At 43.7% G+C, this 12,800-nt stretch overlaps 1 protein-coding gene across 3 annotated transcripts in view; it reads left to right on the forward strand.

Moving 5' to 3' along the window:
• Positions 1-12,800, forward strand: part of RCOR1 (REST corepressor 1) — a 119,551-nt gene that overhangs the window by 91,918 nt on the left and 14,833 nt on the right. For 2 of the 3 annotated variants that reach the window (XM_061395407.1, XM_061395406.1), the window contains exons 4-7: positions 4,207-4,259; positions 5,636-5,797; positions 6,409-6,527; positions 8,784-8,862. In XM_061395407.1, the coding sequence (XP_061251391.1) occupies positions 4,207-4,259; positions 5,636-5,797; positions 6,409-6,527; positions 8,784-8,862 (413 nt within the window). The remainder of the gene's footprint in view (positions 1-4,206; positions 4,260-5,635; positions 5,798-6,408; positions 6,528-8,783; positions 8,863-12,800) is intronic. The other variant, XM_061395408.1, reaches the window with a different exon arrangement.

Below are 12,800 nucleotides of genomic sequence, written 5' to 3' on the forward strand. Positions count from 1 at the left end.
TTTCTTCATGACCTGCCAAGAGCTCCTGGCAGGCTGTGTAAAGCAGCCAGGCAGGTGTTGGGGAGGGCCTTGGGAGCACAGAAGCTGAGGTGAGGGTCCCTGTCCACTGCTGCTGAGAGGGAACAGGGGCTGGGGACGGCTCAGAGAGGGCAGGCAGGGGAGACAGGCCTGTCACAGCACTGTCTGTGCCTGTGGCTGTACTGAATTCACGCTTGTCCAGAACGCTCTTTGAGTAGCCGGGGACTGGAGGCCTTCCCTCCGTGGTGTAGTTTTCAGTCACGTGATAACCTAGCTCTGCTGGTGTGAGCAAGTTGCTGGGGGTAGCACAGTCTTAAATACGGTGCTTGTCAGGCACCACTGGATACGAACTCATTTTATCAACAGACAGAGCCAGGATTTGACCTGAGTCTTTCTTACCCCATACCTAACCTGTGCTGCCTCTCTTTACTTCCCTTTCTTTGTTTTAGTTAAGGTATAGTTAATTTACAGTATTGTGTTAATTTCAGGTGAAGACCAAAGTGATTCAGATTTATATATATATATTTTTCCAGATTATTTTCCTTTATAACTTATTACAAGATACTAAATATAATCCTCTGTGCTATACAGTAAATCCTTGTTACTTGTCTTAATGTGTACAGTGGTTTGTATTTGTTAATCCCATGCCCCTAATTTATCTACCCCTTCCCTCTCTCCTTCGGTAACCATAAGTTTGTTTTCTATGTCTGTGAGTCTGTTTGTTTTATGTATAGATAGATTTGTATTATTTTTTTAGATTCCGCATACACATGATATATAATATTGGTCTTTTTCTGCCTGACCTCATTTAGTATAATAATCTCTAGGTTCATCCATGTTGCTGCAGATGGCAATATTTCATTCTTTTTTATGCCTGAGTAGTAGTCCATTATATAAATACACTGCATCTCCTTAAGCCATCTGTTAGTGAGCACTTGGGTTGTTCCCGTGTCTTGGCTTTTGTAAAAACTGCTCCTGTGAACATTGGAGTGCCTCTATCTTTTCCAGATACATGTGCAGGAGTGGGATCGTGTGTTCTGTGGTAACAGAACCTCCGCACTGTTCTCCCTGGCTGCCACACCAGTTTACATTCCCACCAGCAGTGTGGGCGGGTGCACTTTTCTCCACACTCTCTCCAGCATTTGTTATCTGTAGCCTTTTTGATGATATGTGCTGCCTTTCACCTTGCTAGAAAAAGAACCTAAGATGTTAACATTGTACATATATATCACAGTCCGCTAGCATCCATTCAGCAAACGTTTGTCTAGCTTTTATTGAACACTGGGCAGGGGGACTATGAAAGAATAAAGAACTGGGTTTTCACTGGCAGGTGTCAGACGGTAGTCCTTTTCTAAGCTGCAAGGCCCCCGTATGTTCACTTATTTCATCGGACCTTCAAGGCCAGGTGATGTCACCTCAGTAGCTGTGATACAGTTCTTTCTCCCTTTGCTTCAGGTTTGAGTCCTGAGGGTGGTCTCTAAGAGCACCTAGAAGATGTGACTTAAAAAGCCACCTTATGCTGTTTGCTGTTGTTGCTCAGTCGCTAAGTCACATCTGACTCTTTGCGGCCCGATGAACTGCAGCATGCCAGGCTTCTCTGTCCTCTGTCTCCCGGAATTTGCTCAAACTCATGTCCATTGACTCGGTGATGCCATCAACCATCTCATCCTCTGTCACCTGCTTCTCCTTTTGCCTTCAATCTTTCCCAGCATCAGGATCTTTTTCAGTGAGTCGGCTTTTCACATCAGGTGGCCAAAGTATTGGAGCTTCAGCATCAGTCCTTCCAATGAGTATTCAGGGTTAATTTCCTTTAGGATTGACTGGTTTGATCTTCTTGAAGTCCAAGGGACTGTCAAGAATCTTCTCCAGCACCACAGTTTAAAAGCATCAATTCTTCTGTGCTCAGCCTTCTTTATGGTCCAACTCTCACATCCATACGTGACTACTAGAAAAACCATAGCTTTGACTATGCACACCTTTGGTGGCAAAGTGATATCTCTGCTTTTTAATATGCTGTCTGGGTTTATCATAGCTTTCCTTCCAAGGAGCAAGTGTCTTTTAATTTCATGGCTATAGTCATCATCCACAGTGATTTTTGAGCCTAAGAAAAGAAAATTTGTTACTATTTCCATTTTTCCCCCTTCTATTTGCCATGAAATGATAGAACCGGATAGATCTTAGTTTTTTGCATGTTGAGTTTCAAGCCAGCTTTTTCATTCTCCTCTTTCACCTTTATCAAGAGGCTCTTTAGTTTCTCTTCACTTTCTGCCATTAGAGTGGTGTCATCTGCATATCTGAGGTTGTTGGTATTTCTCCCGGCAATCTGTGTACAACATGGCACATATTACATCCACATTTAGCAGCAGCAGCTGGGATCCACTGTTTTAGTCTGTTTTACTGGTCCTACCACCAGTTAATTTCTTATATAAAAACAAAAGAACAGATAAAGATAGAAAAAGCATCTAAAGGATGGTTTTGTTTCCCTTGTAAGGTTTTTAGGTAAATCTGATCAGAAACAATGGGGACCATTTTAGTGGACTGTTACTGATGTAGCAGACTGTGGTTCTGCCCTAAGAGGGTGGGCAGGGCAGGCTCCCAAGGGCTCCTGCATAACAGCCGGCCTGTGTGTTTACTTGCCTAAAGATCATGTGACTGACTGGGGAATCACATGACTGAATGTGTGCACACACCACACATTCCATATCTGTTAAGGTAAGTAATAGCTTCTGGAAACCTGTATGCTCACAGAGACTAAATAGCAGAAGTTTGAGGTGCGTTTATTGTTCATTCAGCAGATATTTATAAAAAGAAGGAACCCATAAAGCAGACCTCCAGGGCTGACCATCAGTTGACTCTAGTTTCTTTTTCTCTCTTCCTCTCACGTGTTCTTGACTTGAGCACATCTCATTACCTGGCTTTTGTCCTCTGACCTGAGGTCCACCCCCAGGGTCTGGGGTGCCTTGGGCAGCATTTAGGCTTCTCTCAGGCAGCCATGCAGCCACCAGCTTTAGCAACCTTACTTTTCAAGGCTTTTTTTTTTTTTTTAAAGAACCTTCCATCATTTTTCTGTTATTTGGCATAATACCCTGTTGTGAAGTAATAAGCAAGGGATGTACTTTGAAACATTTCAGCCCCCAATTAAAAAATCACCAGTTTCAACTTTGGGGATAAACGAGGGCCTTTATCATTTACTGACTCTCAGGTAAATTGGAATTTTACTCAGTGGAGTAGCCAGTCAGTTTGTGAGTATATTAGATGTAAAAAAAAAACAACCCAGAAAATTAGTGCCTTACTATTAAAATGCACTATATGTAGTTACTGTCTGAATTAAATTGGGTCTTTTGTCAGTGGAAAAAAATCCCCCCTGGTATTAGAACATATGCTAAAGAATTTGCATTCACTCTCAGAGTTGATTTCTGTTTCCCACTTGGTGGTCAGCTTGACCGCAGCTAGGGAGGATGGTACCGTGGAGCTGGATCTCGTGCTGAGACCAGGCGCTGTGACTCTCTCAGGCGTCTTCTGCTGGCTCTGTCGCCCTCAGCCTGTCCCTCAGCTCGGGTCTGGTCGTTGCCCCTGGAAAGTGAGATCTGAGGGAAGGGCCTTGTGTTTGTTTCCTGCAATTCTGTGCTCCCTGCGTTTTCCTTTCTGAGTTCGCCTTGCTTTTGTAGTTGGTAAGGAGAGTCACACAGGAGCAGAAGGAGGTGCTCTTTGTTAGCGGTCTCTTCCTGTTCTGGGGGCAACCTGGGACGTGTAGTTCCTGGGGTTTATCTCCTAGATTTTCTTTAACATGAAAGTAGGTTGCTTGCTCTTCCATCTGAGAATAAACCCCCATTTCATATTTCTTTTTATTTATAAATAATTATGTTTTCAAGTACCAAAGTAATATTTGCTTATCATAGAAAATTTAAGTAGAACCTTGTTTTAAAAAAAGAAAAAACCAGAATCATAACCTCACCATCCAGAAATAAGTACTGTGAGTATTTATTTGTTCAGCCACTTCTCTGTGAGATCTATATATGTAAGATCCATAACGAGGTGACACTGTACAACTCTGCTTCGCTCCTGTCTTGCCTTTGTCTTTATCCTCGTGCATGGCAGGCCTGAGTATATATATAGTCAACAGCAGTTCTGGTGCCCGTAGACCGTGCCCTCCTGCTCTTGTTCACGGCCTCCTGTCTTGTTTTTCAGTGGATGAATACATCGCCATTGCCAAAGAGAAGCATGGGTACAACATGGAGCAGGTAATGGTGGGATTTTGTTGTTGTTAAAAATGGGTTTTATAGCTCAGTTGTTAGGTGTCTCATGTTCTGTGTGTTAGGCAGCATGGTTTCCTCATTAGCCATGTCTGGTGGTTACTGGCAGTGCTACAGGGGCTCTGATCTACTTGTTACTGCCTGAGATGAGCAGTAGAGACCCTTGGCCTGGAGGGGCGTCTGTGGGCTCCGCCGGTCCTCCCTGCTCAGGTCTACTTGGGCACAGTGCTTTCTTACTTGAATATATGATTTGTTTCTTGATCTTGTGGTTTCTTGACTCGTGTTGTCACACTCAAGTCTACTCAGACCTGTTTTAATTGTTTTGAATCATTTTTCAGGTTGTAAAATTTTACTCAGTTGTTAAGAATTGTTTGGAGCCAATTAATGAGAAATCCACAAGATTAATTTTTCTCCAGAAGCATGATATCTTATTTCAACCTTATTTTTAGTTACAGTTTTTTTCAGATTATCACCTTAAGTCAGATTAATACTTTCCTTTGTATTGATCTAGATTTTACAGCCTGTAAATAATGTTTTTTCATTTACCCTAATGTGCAAGGATACCACTAATTTTGGTTACATAGACATGGACCCTTTCTTTCTGCCATGGCCTCACTTTTGGTTGTTTTATCTGGTAGAACTGTTAGGGAAGGCAGTTACAAGAAGGTAGTTCCAGAATCTTTTGAAGCAAGAAATGTATGTCTCTTTCTCCAAAACCTGCTCTTGAACCTCACAAAGTTGCTTAGAAAATCATTAATTTTTCATTTTGTTTAGAAAGTGTAACTATTATTGGGTGACTGCTAAGTGCACTTGTATGAAATTTGTGAGTATTTTGGTCTCCCAAAGTATGATTATTTCCACTGTAAAGTAGAATTGCGGGGAGTTTTCTTAGAAAAGTATTCCTGAATTCTCTTGTTTCTACTTTGTTCCTTACTCATTTGTATTTTTTTTCCTTTCTGGGCTGAAAAACGAAACTCTTTATGTTTGAACTTTTTGGCCAAAGGAAAACAGTGGTGTGCTTTTTGAGTCACTTTCTCTTTTCATGTCCACTGGCACTAGAGTGTGACCCTTTTACGAGCGCAGATTCCAGAGCCCGCTGCTTCTGCCATTGTCCACTGTGACCATCAGCAAGTTACTGGGTTTCTCAGGCCCCTGTATTCCAGTTTGAGTCATGAGAAGATGGGGACTTACCTTGTGGGGCCTGAGCTGGACGGGTTAGTGCACAGAGGGGCACAGCAGCAGTGTCTGTGAGTTCCCATGTGTGTTCGTCAGGGTGTAAAATGTGCTTCCCTTTGCCAGCCTCATTTCCACGATGTTTTAGTCACATTGTTGGTCTAAAAATTTCACTGATACTATTTTTCTAGGCTCTTGGGATGCTCTTTTGGCATAAGCATAATATTGAAAAATCATTGGCTGATTTGCCCAACTTTACCCCCTTCCCAGATGAGTGGACTGTGGAAGATAAAGTCTTGTTTGAGCAAGCCTTTAGTTTTCACGGGAAAACTTTTCATAGAATCCAACAAATGGTGAGTAGGTGAGACCACTGTGTGTGTGCGCCAGCGCCCCAGGAGGGCTGCCCTCCTCCAGTGTGAAAGGTCCTGTGTTTGGTGCAGTGGGAGCTGCTGGGTGGGCAACATTTCCTCGCACCTCCCCGCTTGATAGCCCCTCTGGCCCAGCTCTTGGGTCAGGACTGCCCAGAGTGTCCTGAGAGAAAGGGTCTCTTGACGGGGAATGGGTGAGGCGCAGCATCGGAGGCACTGTCTCCTCGAGGAGTTCTGCCGATCCCTCACGTTTTAGAATGGTATTTGGTGGACTCCTACCATGAACACTAATTGACGGTCACATTAGTGTTAAAATGAATTCCTTAAAAAACAACCTAGAAATTGTTAGAAGCTTCAGCTGTGTGAAAACCCTGATTCATCTTAAACTGACTCTGCAGTCTTTCATGGGCCAAGTTTCACTTGGAGTCAAAACTTCAGTCGTTTGAAACTGTATCGATGAGGGTTCTATGAATTCAGAGAAAAATGACTGTGACTTACGACATTTCTGAATATGTGAGCGTGATCCTTACAAAATATATATACATACATTTGATTTTTAAAGATTAAACCTGAACCAGCTCATCTCTTCTGTCTAGCTTCCTGATAAATCTATAGCAAGTCTGGTGAAGTTCTACTACTCCTGGAAGAAGACGAGGACTAAAACCAGCGTGATGGACCGCCACGCTCGGAGACAGAAGCGTGAGCGGGAGGAGAGGTCAGTAGGCACGGGTGGTGTCCCAGCCGTCTGGGGAACTCTGACGGCCCTGGCATCTCTAGGAGCAGGTGGACACACAGAGGAAAGGGAGGGGAACCAGTTTCCCCAGGGCCTTCAGAGTGGACCCAAAATTTACACAGATGAGCTGCGTTCAGGGTGTTAACGTTCTGAAGGCATCTTTCCTCAGCACTCTGCAGTCACAGTGAGTGAACTTCCCCACACGTTCCTCTCTTCCCCTTAGGGGGGTGTATCCTTTAGCAAAAAGGAATCTCTTACTTCCCGGGTTGAAATTTACTCATGTACTTCTGCAGGATTCAGCTGACATGTTTTTATGCCTGATTTGTTAAAAATCTGCAGTTGAGATTTCCTTCCTCCCTTTCTCGACCATCTGTTCTGTGTATGTGAGCGAGAGCGCTGGTAGGGGATCCTTTTATGACTTCTTCATAAGGAGCTTAGTCTTAGGGACAGCTCAGTGTGCAGGACACACCTGAGACGCCACACCCGCAGCCTTTTGTACACACAGGCATGGAAGCGGCCTGTGCTTACCCACAGAAGTGGGTTCTGGTCTCAGTGAGAGGCCTGCTGGTGGGGTCCATGCACTCATCCCCAGGCCTCTGTCTCCTCAGGTCTGAAGGCAAGACACAGAATGGGTTTTGTGTTAGTGGGAATATAGGTGGCTTTTAAAAATTATGTTTCTATATTACTTTTATAAATTAACAATGCAAAAATAAAATGAAGGAATAAAGTAAACTCTATGATCTTCATGGCCCTGTCTCAGAAGAGTATTTTATGATTTCAAATGAAAGGAATGATGTGTGGGGACAAGTCGATAATCAGGTGTCACTTCTGGAGAATTCTAAGGTCTGGGCACAAGTATAAAATGAGAGCAATGTGAAGAACATGTGCAGAGCTCTTTCCAGCTGTAAGATTCTGTGAAATTGTTGACCTTGACAGTCTGCATATTTTTTGGTCTGTATCACGTGTAACCAGTGGGTCTATTTATGGGTCAGTACTCTCTGTAACCAAAGAAAAGCAGCAAACTATTGAATTTGTTTTTAGTGTTAGCAACTTTTGATTAACATTTTTTGTTTTTATTATACCTTAGGTTTAATTCACTGTTTGTGAAGTAAATCTATTACTACAAACAGGTGCAGTTTACTAAGTTGGAATCAGAATTAAATCTAAAAAAGAAAGATTGGGATTTGTCATCCTTGAGGATGGAACCATAATGGTTTGGCGAACATGCCCGAGTTCTCACTTTCCGTCTGCCTACGGGTGCTCCTGTCTGCCCTGTGCACCTGTACCACCATCAGGACGCAGACAGAGGAGGGACACGGGCCCCTGGAAGACCCCAGGAGACAGCTGACTTTCTGGCGGGACCTGCCCGTGAAGGGAATGGCAGGGCCGGGGAGAATCCCCTCCGCCCCCAGCCCTTTCTCCTCTCAGCGCCTTCCTCAGCCAGAACTGCTTACAGTGTGGGCCTGGGTAGAGAGAAGAGGACGGGGTGCCGGTGGGCGTCCCACCAGGGTGGGCCCATGAGACAAGGGGTGTTGACACTTGAAGCCCTGAGTGCTGTGCCACCAGCCCTGCTCAGCTGGCTTTAGCTGCGGGTAGACATGGCAGCTGTCTGGCCTCTGGGAGCCGTCATGCTCATTTTTTGTAAAGCTCCTACCCCGGACAGAGCTTTTTTGTTTTTTTAATACTTCGTGGAAGGATATAAACAAAAGCATTTGAAGCACCGTATCGGTGTGAGCGTTCTTTTTGAAGTTCACTTTGAGTTTTTTAGGCCACCAGAAACTTTCTCAAATTCTCAGAATTGTGTAGCTGTGGGTACACAGATGGGACATGAAAATGAGTTTTTACTTGTGGGTGAATTTATTCTCAATATCATGAACCTGTATTCTTGAATAATTTCTCAGTTATATCTAATGATCATGTCCTGGTCCTCTACTAGATAATTAAGGAGAATTAAAGTCTTAAATTTGATATTTTTAGTTGAGAGAAAACACTTTACAAATATAAAGTGACAATGTTCTAGGCTTGGTTTGGGAGGTAGAAACCTATTTCAATAGCTTTTTAAATCATTTAGACTAAAAGAACTATGGCGTTGGTATTTTATTTGAATTGTAAAAACATTTTTCTCAACATTCTGAAAACATATACTAATTTTATATTAAATCAATTTCTTGCTTATATTTGTATATTAAATAGAATTAGCACAAAATAATCTTTGAGTAACTTGTTTTTGTCTTCCAGTGAGGATGAACTGGAAGAAACAAATGGAAATAACCCCATTGACATGGAGATTGATCAAAACAAGGAAAGCAAAAAGGAGGTATTTTTTCCCCTAGTATTATTAAGGCAAATACATTTCATTTACTAGTTTCAAAGTAAAGCGTTCTTTTTCCTTAGTCTACTTAATATATTAAGTGCCACATGGGAGACTTCCCTGGTGGCTTCCCTGGTGACTCAGACGGTAAAAGTGTCTGCCTACAATGCGGGAGACCCGGGTTCGATCCCTGGGTTGGGAAGATGCCGTGGAGAAGGAAATGGCAGCCCACTCCAGTATTCTTGCCTGGGAAATCCCATGGACAGAGGAGCCTGGCAGGCTGCAGTCCATGGGGTCACAAAGAGTTGGACACGAGTGAGTGACTTCACTTTCACTTTCAGGAGACATCGTGGTATGTATGAGTTTTGAAACAATATTACCAATAACCTCAGATATGCAGATGACACCACCCTTATGGCAGAAAGTGAAGAGGAACTCAAAAGCCTCTTGATGAAAGTGAAAGAGGAGAGTGAAAAAGTTGGCTTAAAGCTCAACATTCAGAAAACGAAGATCATGGCATCTGGTCCCATCACTTCATGGCAAATAGATGGGGAAACGGTATCAGACTTTATTTTTGGGGCTCCGAAATCACTGCAGATGGTGATTTCAGCCATGAAATTAAAAGATACTTACTCCTTGGAAGGAAAGTTATGACCAACCTAGATAGCATATTAAAAAGCAGAGACATTACTTTGCCAACAAAGGTCCGTCTAGTCAAGGCTATGGTTTTTCCAGTGATCATGAATGGATGTGAAAGTTGGACTGTGAAGAAAGCTGAGCTCCGAAGAATTGATGCTTTTGAACTGTGGTGTTGGAGAAGACTCTTGAGAGTCCCTTGGACTGCAAGGAGATCCAACCAGTCCATTCTGAAGGAGATCAGTTCTGGGTGTTCTTTGGAAGGAATGATGCTAAAGCTGAAACTCCAGTACTTTGGCCACCTCATGCGAAGAGTTGACTCATTGGAAAAGAGTCTGATGCTGGGAGGGATTGGGGGCAGGAGGAGAAGGGGACGACAGAGGATGAGATGGCTGGATGGCATCACTGACTCGATGGACATAGTTTGGGTGAACTCCGGGAGTTGGTGATGGACAGGGAGGCCTGGCATGTTGCAATTCATGGGGTCGCAAAGAGTCGGACACGACCTAGCGACTGAACTGAACTGAACTGAACCTTGCTTTATAGAACTTAAGAGTTTTGTTTGCCAAGAAATATAAGAAAGGAAGCCTTAAAGGGGAAGATGGCATTAATGAGAGGTTTTCTGTAGGGTAGCAGTCCTCACTGCCCTCTTTGCTGGGCACTCGCTCAACAGGTTAGAAAGGGGCCTCTTGCCCTCTTTCGGCCGTGGGCTCCTTCCTCCTGTGGGCGCCCGGGGCCTGTGCCCTCTAGGTCATGGAGAAACTTTAATCTCTCTCACGTTTTAAAAACCATGATGCCAGAGGTGTTTAGTCTCTGGATTCAAGAGACCCACAAACCCCTACAATAATATATGACTTTGGGGGGTATATTTATAGCATTTATTTATTATAAACTGTTCACTGAGAACAAGGGGGTATCTGGGTGATCTTAGCCTTTGAAATGAGGGTGATAAACTTGGATTCTTTTGCTGATTCATAACTGAATAAAGCACGTGTAGGATCCCTGAGGACCCTCTGAGGACACCAGGCCTTGTCACTGTGGCCCAGTGGAAACCCCCACAATGCAGACCTCCCTGCAGGCGGTCCCTGATGCGGCCCCCACCGCTTGGGCAGAGGTCCCAAGCCCTCTGGTGTCCGTCCGCTGGAGTCCCATTCAGGCTGGAGTGTGGAATCCCAGCATTGGTATTACTTGTACATGTGTTCAAATAAGTGTCTGTTGTTTCATTAAAATCTAAAAGTTTCTGTCTCAGAAGGTACTGAAGTATGAAAAAAAGAAAAGAGTCTAGACATACCTAAACTAAAAATATACCAATAATAAATGTTTTTTTATAGATATGTAGGAAATAACAGCTAAACAAAAGGGAAAAAATGAAAATGATTTATAACATCATCACCCTTTATCAGGTCTTTGGTAAAGAAGCCGCCTGCCAATGCAGGAGTGAAAGTGAAAGTTGCTCAGGCAACCCCATGGACTATACAGTCCATGGAATTCTCCAGGCCAGAATACTGGAGTGGGTAGCCTTTCCCTTCTCCAGGGGATCTTCCCAACCCAGGGATCAAACCCAGGTCTCCAGCATTGTAGGCAGATTCTTTACCAGCTGAGCCACAAGGGACGCCCAAGAACACTGGAGTGGGCAGCCTATCCCTTCTCCAGCGGATCTTCCCGACCCGGGAATCTGACTCAGGGTCTCCTCCACCACAGGCAGATTCTCTACCAGCTGAGTCACCAGGGAAACCTACCAGTGCAGGAGGCGTGGGTTTAATCCCTGGGTCAGGGAGATTCCCTGGAGGGGAAATGGCAACCCACTCCAGTATCTTTCCTAGAGAATCCCATGGACACAGGAGATGTGGGATGTGGGACACAGTCCATGGGGATGCAAAGAGTCAGACACGACTGAAGTGACGAAGCACCTACCCATTATCACTGTTAACATTTTGGTGACTCTTTGAGATGACCTTCTTTGTAAAATATGTGTGTGTGCCTGCTCAGTCACTTCAGTCATGTCTGACTCCTTGCCACCCCATGGACTGTAGCCCGCCAGGCTTCTCTGTCCATGGATTCTCCAAGCAAGAATACTGAAGTGGGTTGCCATATTATATAGTTCCCTGTGCTATGTTTTTGGACCATGTTTTTGCATTAAATATATAAAGCTTGTCTCTGCTAGTCCCAAACTCCCAATCCAACCACCTCTCCCCCCAGCAACCACAAGTCTGTTCTGTATGTGATTCTGTTTGTTTCATAGATAAGGTCATTTGTGTTCTACTTTAGATTTCACATATAAATGAAATCGTGTGATACTTGCCTCTCTCTGTGTTGCTTCACTTAGTATGATCCTCTCGTTGCGCTCATGTTGTGGCAGATAGCATTGTTTCCTTCTTCCGGCTGAGGAGTCGTCTCCCACTCTTCCCCAGTAGCACACTGGACGCTTCCGACCTGGGGGGTCTCATCGTGCGGTGTCATGTCTGTTTGCCTTTTTATGCGCTCCGTGAGGTTCTCAGGGCGAGTATACTGGCGGGAGGTTCGGGGTGGTGTGCCATCCCCTCTTCCAGTGGATGACGTTTTGTCAGAACTCTGCTGTGACCCATCCGTCTTGGGTGCCCTGCACAGCATGGTGTGTAGCTTCCTTGAGTTAAACAAGCCGTTCACCGTGATAAGGCAGTGATTCCGGTGTATGTGTACCACGTCTTGTTCTATCCCTTCATCTTGTCAGTGGACGCTTGGGTTGTCTCCATGGCTTGTCTGTTGTGCATAGTGCTGCTGTGAAGAGAGGGGTGCACGTATCTTCCGGATTACAGATTTGTCCTTATATATGCCCAGGAGTGGGGTCACTGGACCACGTGGCAACACTGTTTCTAGTTTCTTGAGGAATGCTACTGCTAAATCTTGATGTATTTTTATGTTGAATATATTTGTATGCATAGCAGTATGTTTGTTATTCTGTCACAAATCTTTTATAATTGAGTTAATTTATACAAATTTTTAACAATCTTTTCCCTATAATTAATGCTGAAATCTGATACCATAACTACATATTTGTGCACTCAATTTTTTCTATTAGAATTAATTTCTGGAAGTTGAATTATTGAGTCAAAATGTTCTAGATATATTCTTAAGGCTTCTTTTGGCATAATATATTATTATCAAATAGGAAACTGGTCATACTCTCTGGATGGCACTCTCACCAGTGATCTATATGAGTGCCCAGATCATTTTAAGGATTAGTTAAATTACATTGTTTGTGAAATCAAATAGGACTTGAAGTTTTTAGTAAGCTTTGTTTTTGATGCATTGTTATTTATTAGGTTCTT

Source organism: Bos javanicus, chromosome 21 (assembly GCF_032452875.1).
Source record: "Bos javanicus breed banteng chromosome 21, ARS-OSU_banteng_1.0, whole genome shotgun sequence".
NCBI lineage: Eukaryota > Metazoa > Chordata > Mammalia > Artiodactyla > Bovidae > Bos > Bos javanicus.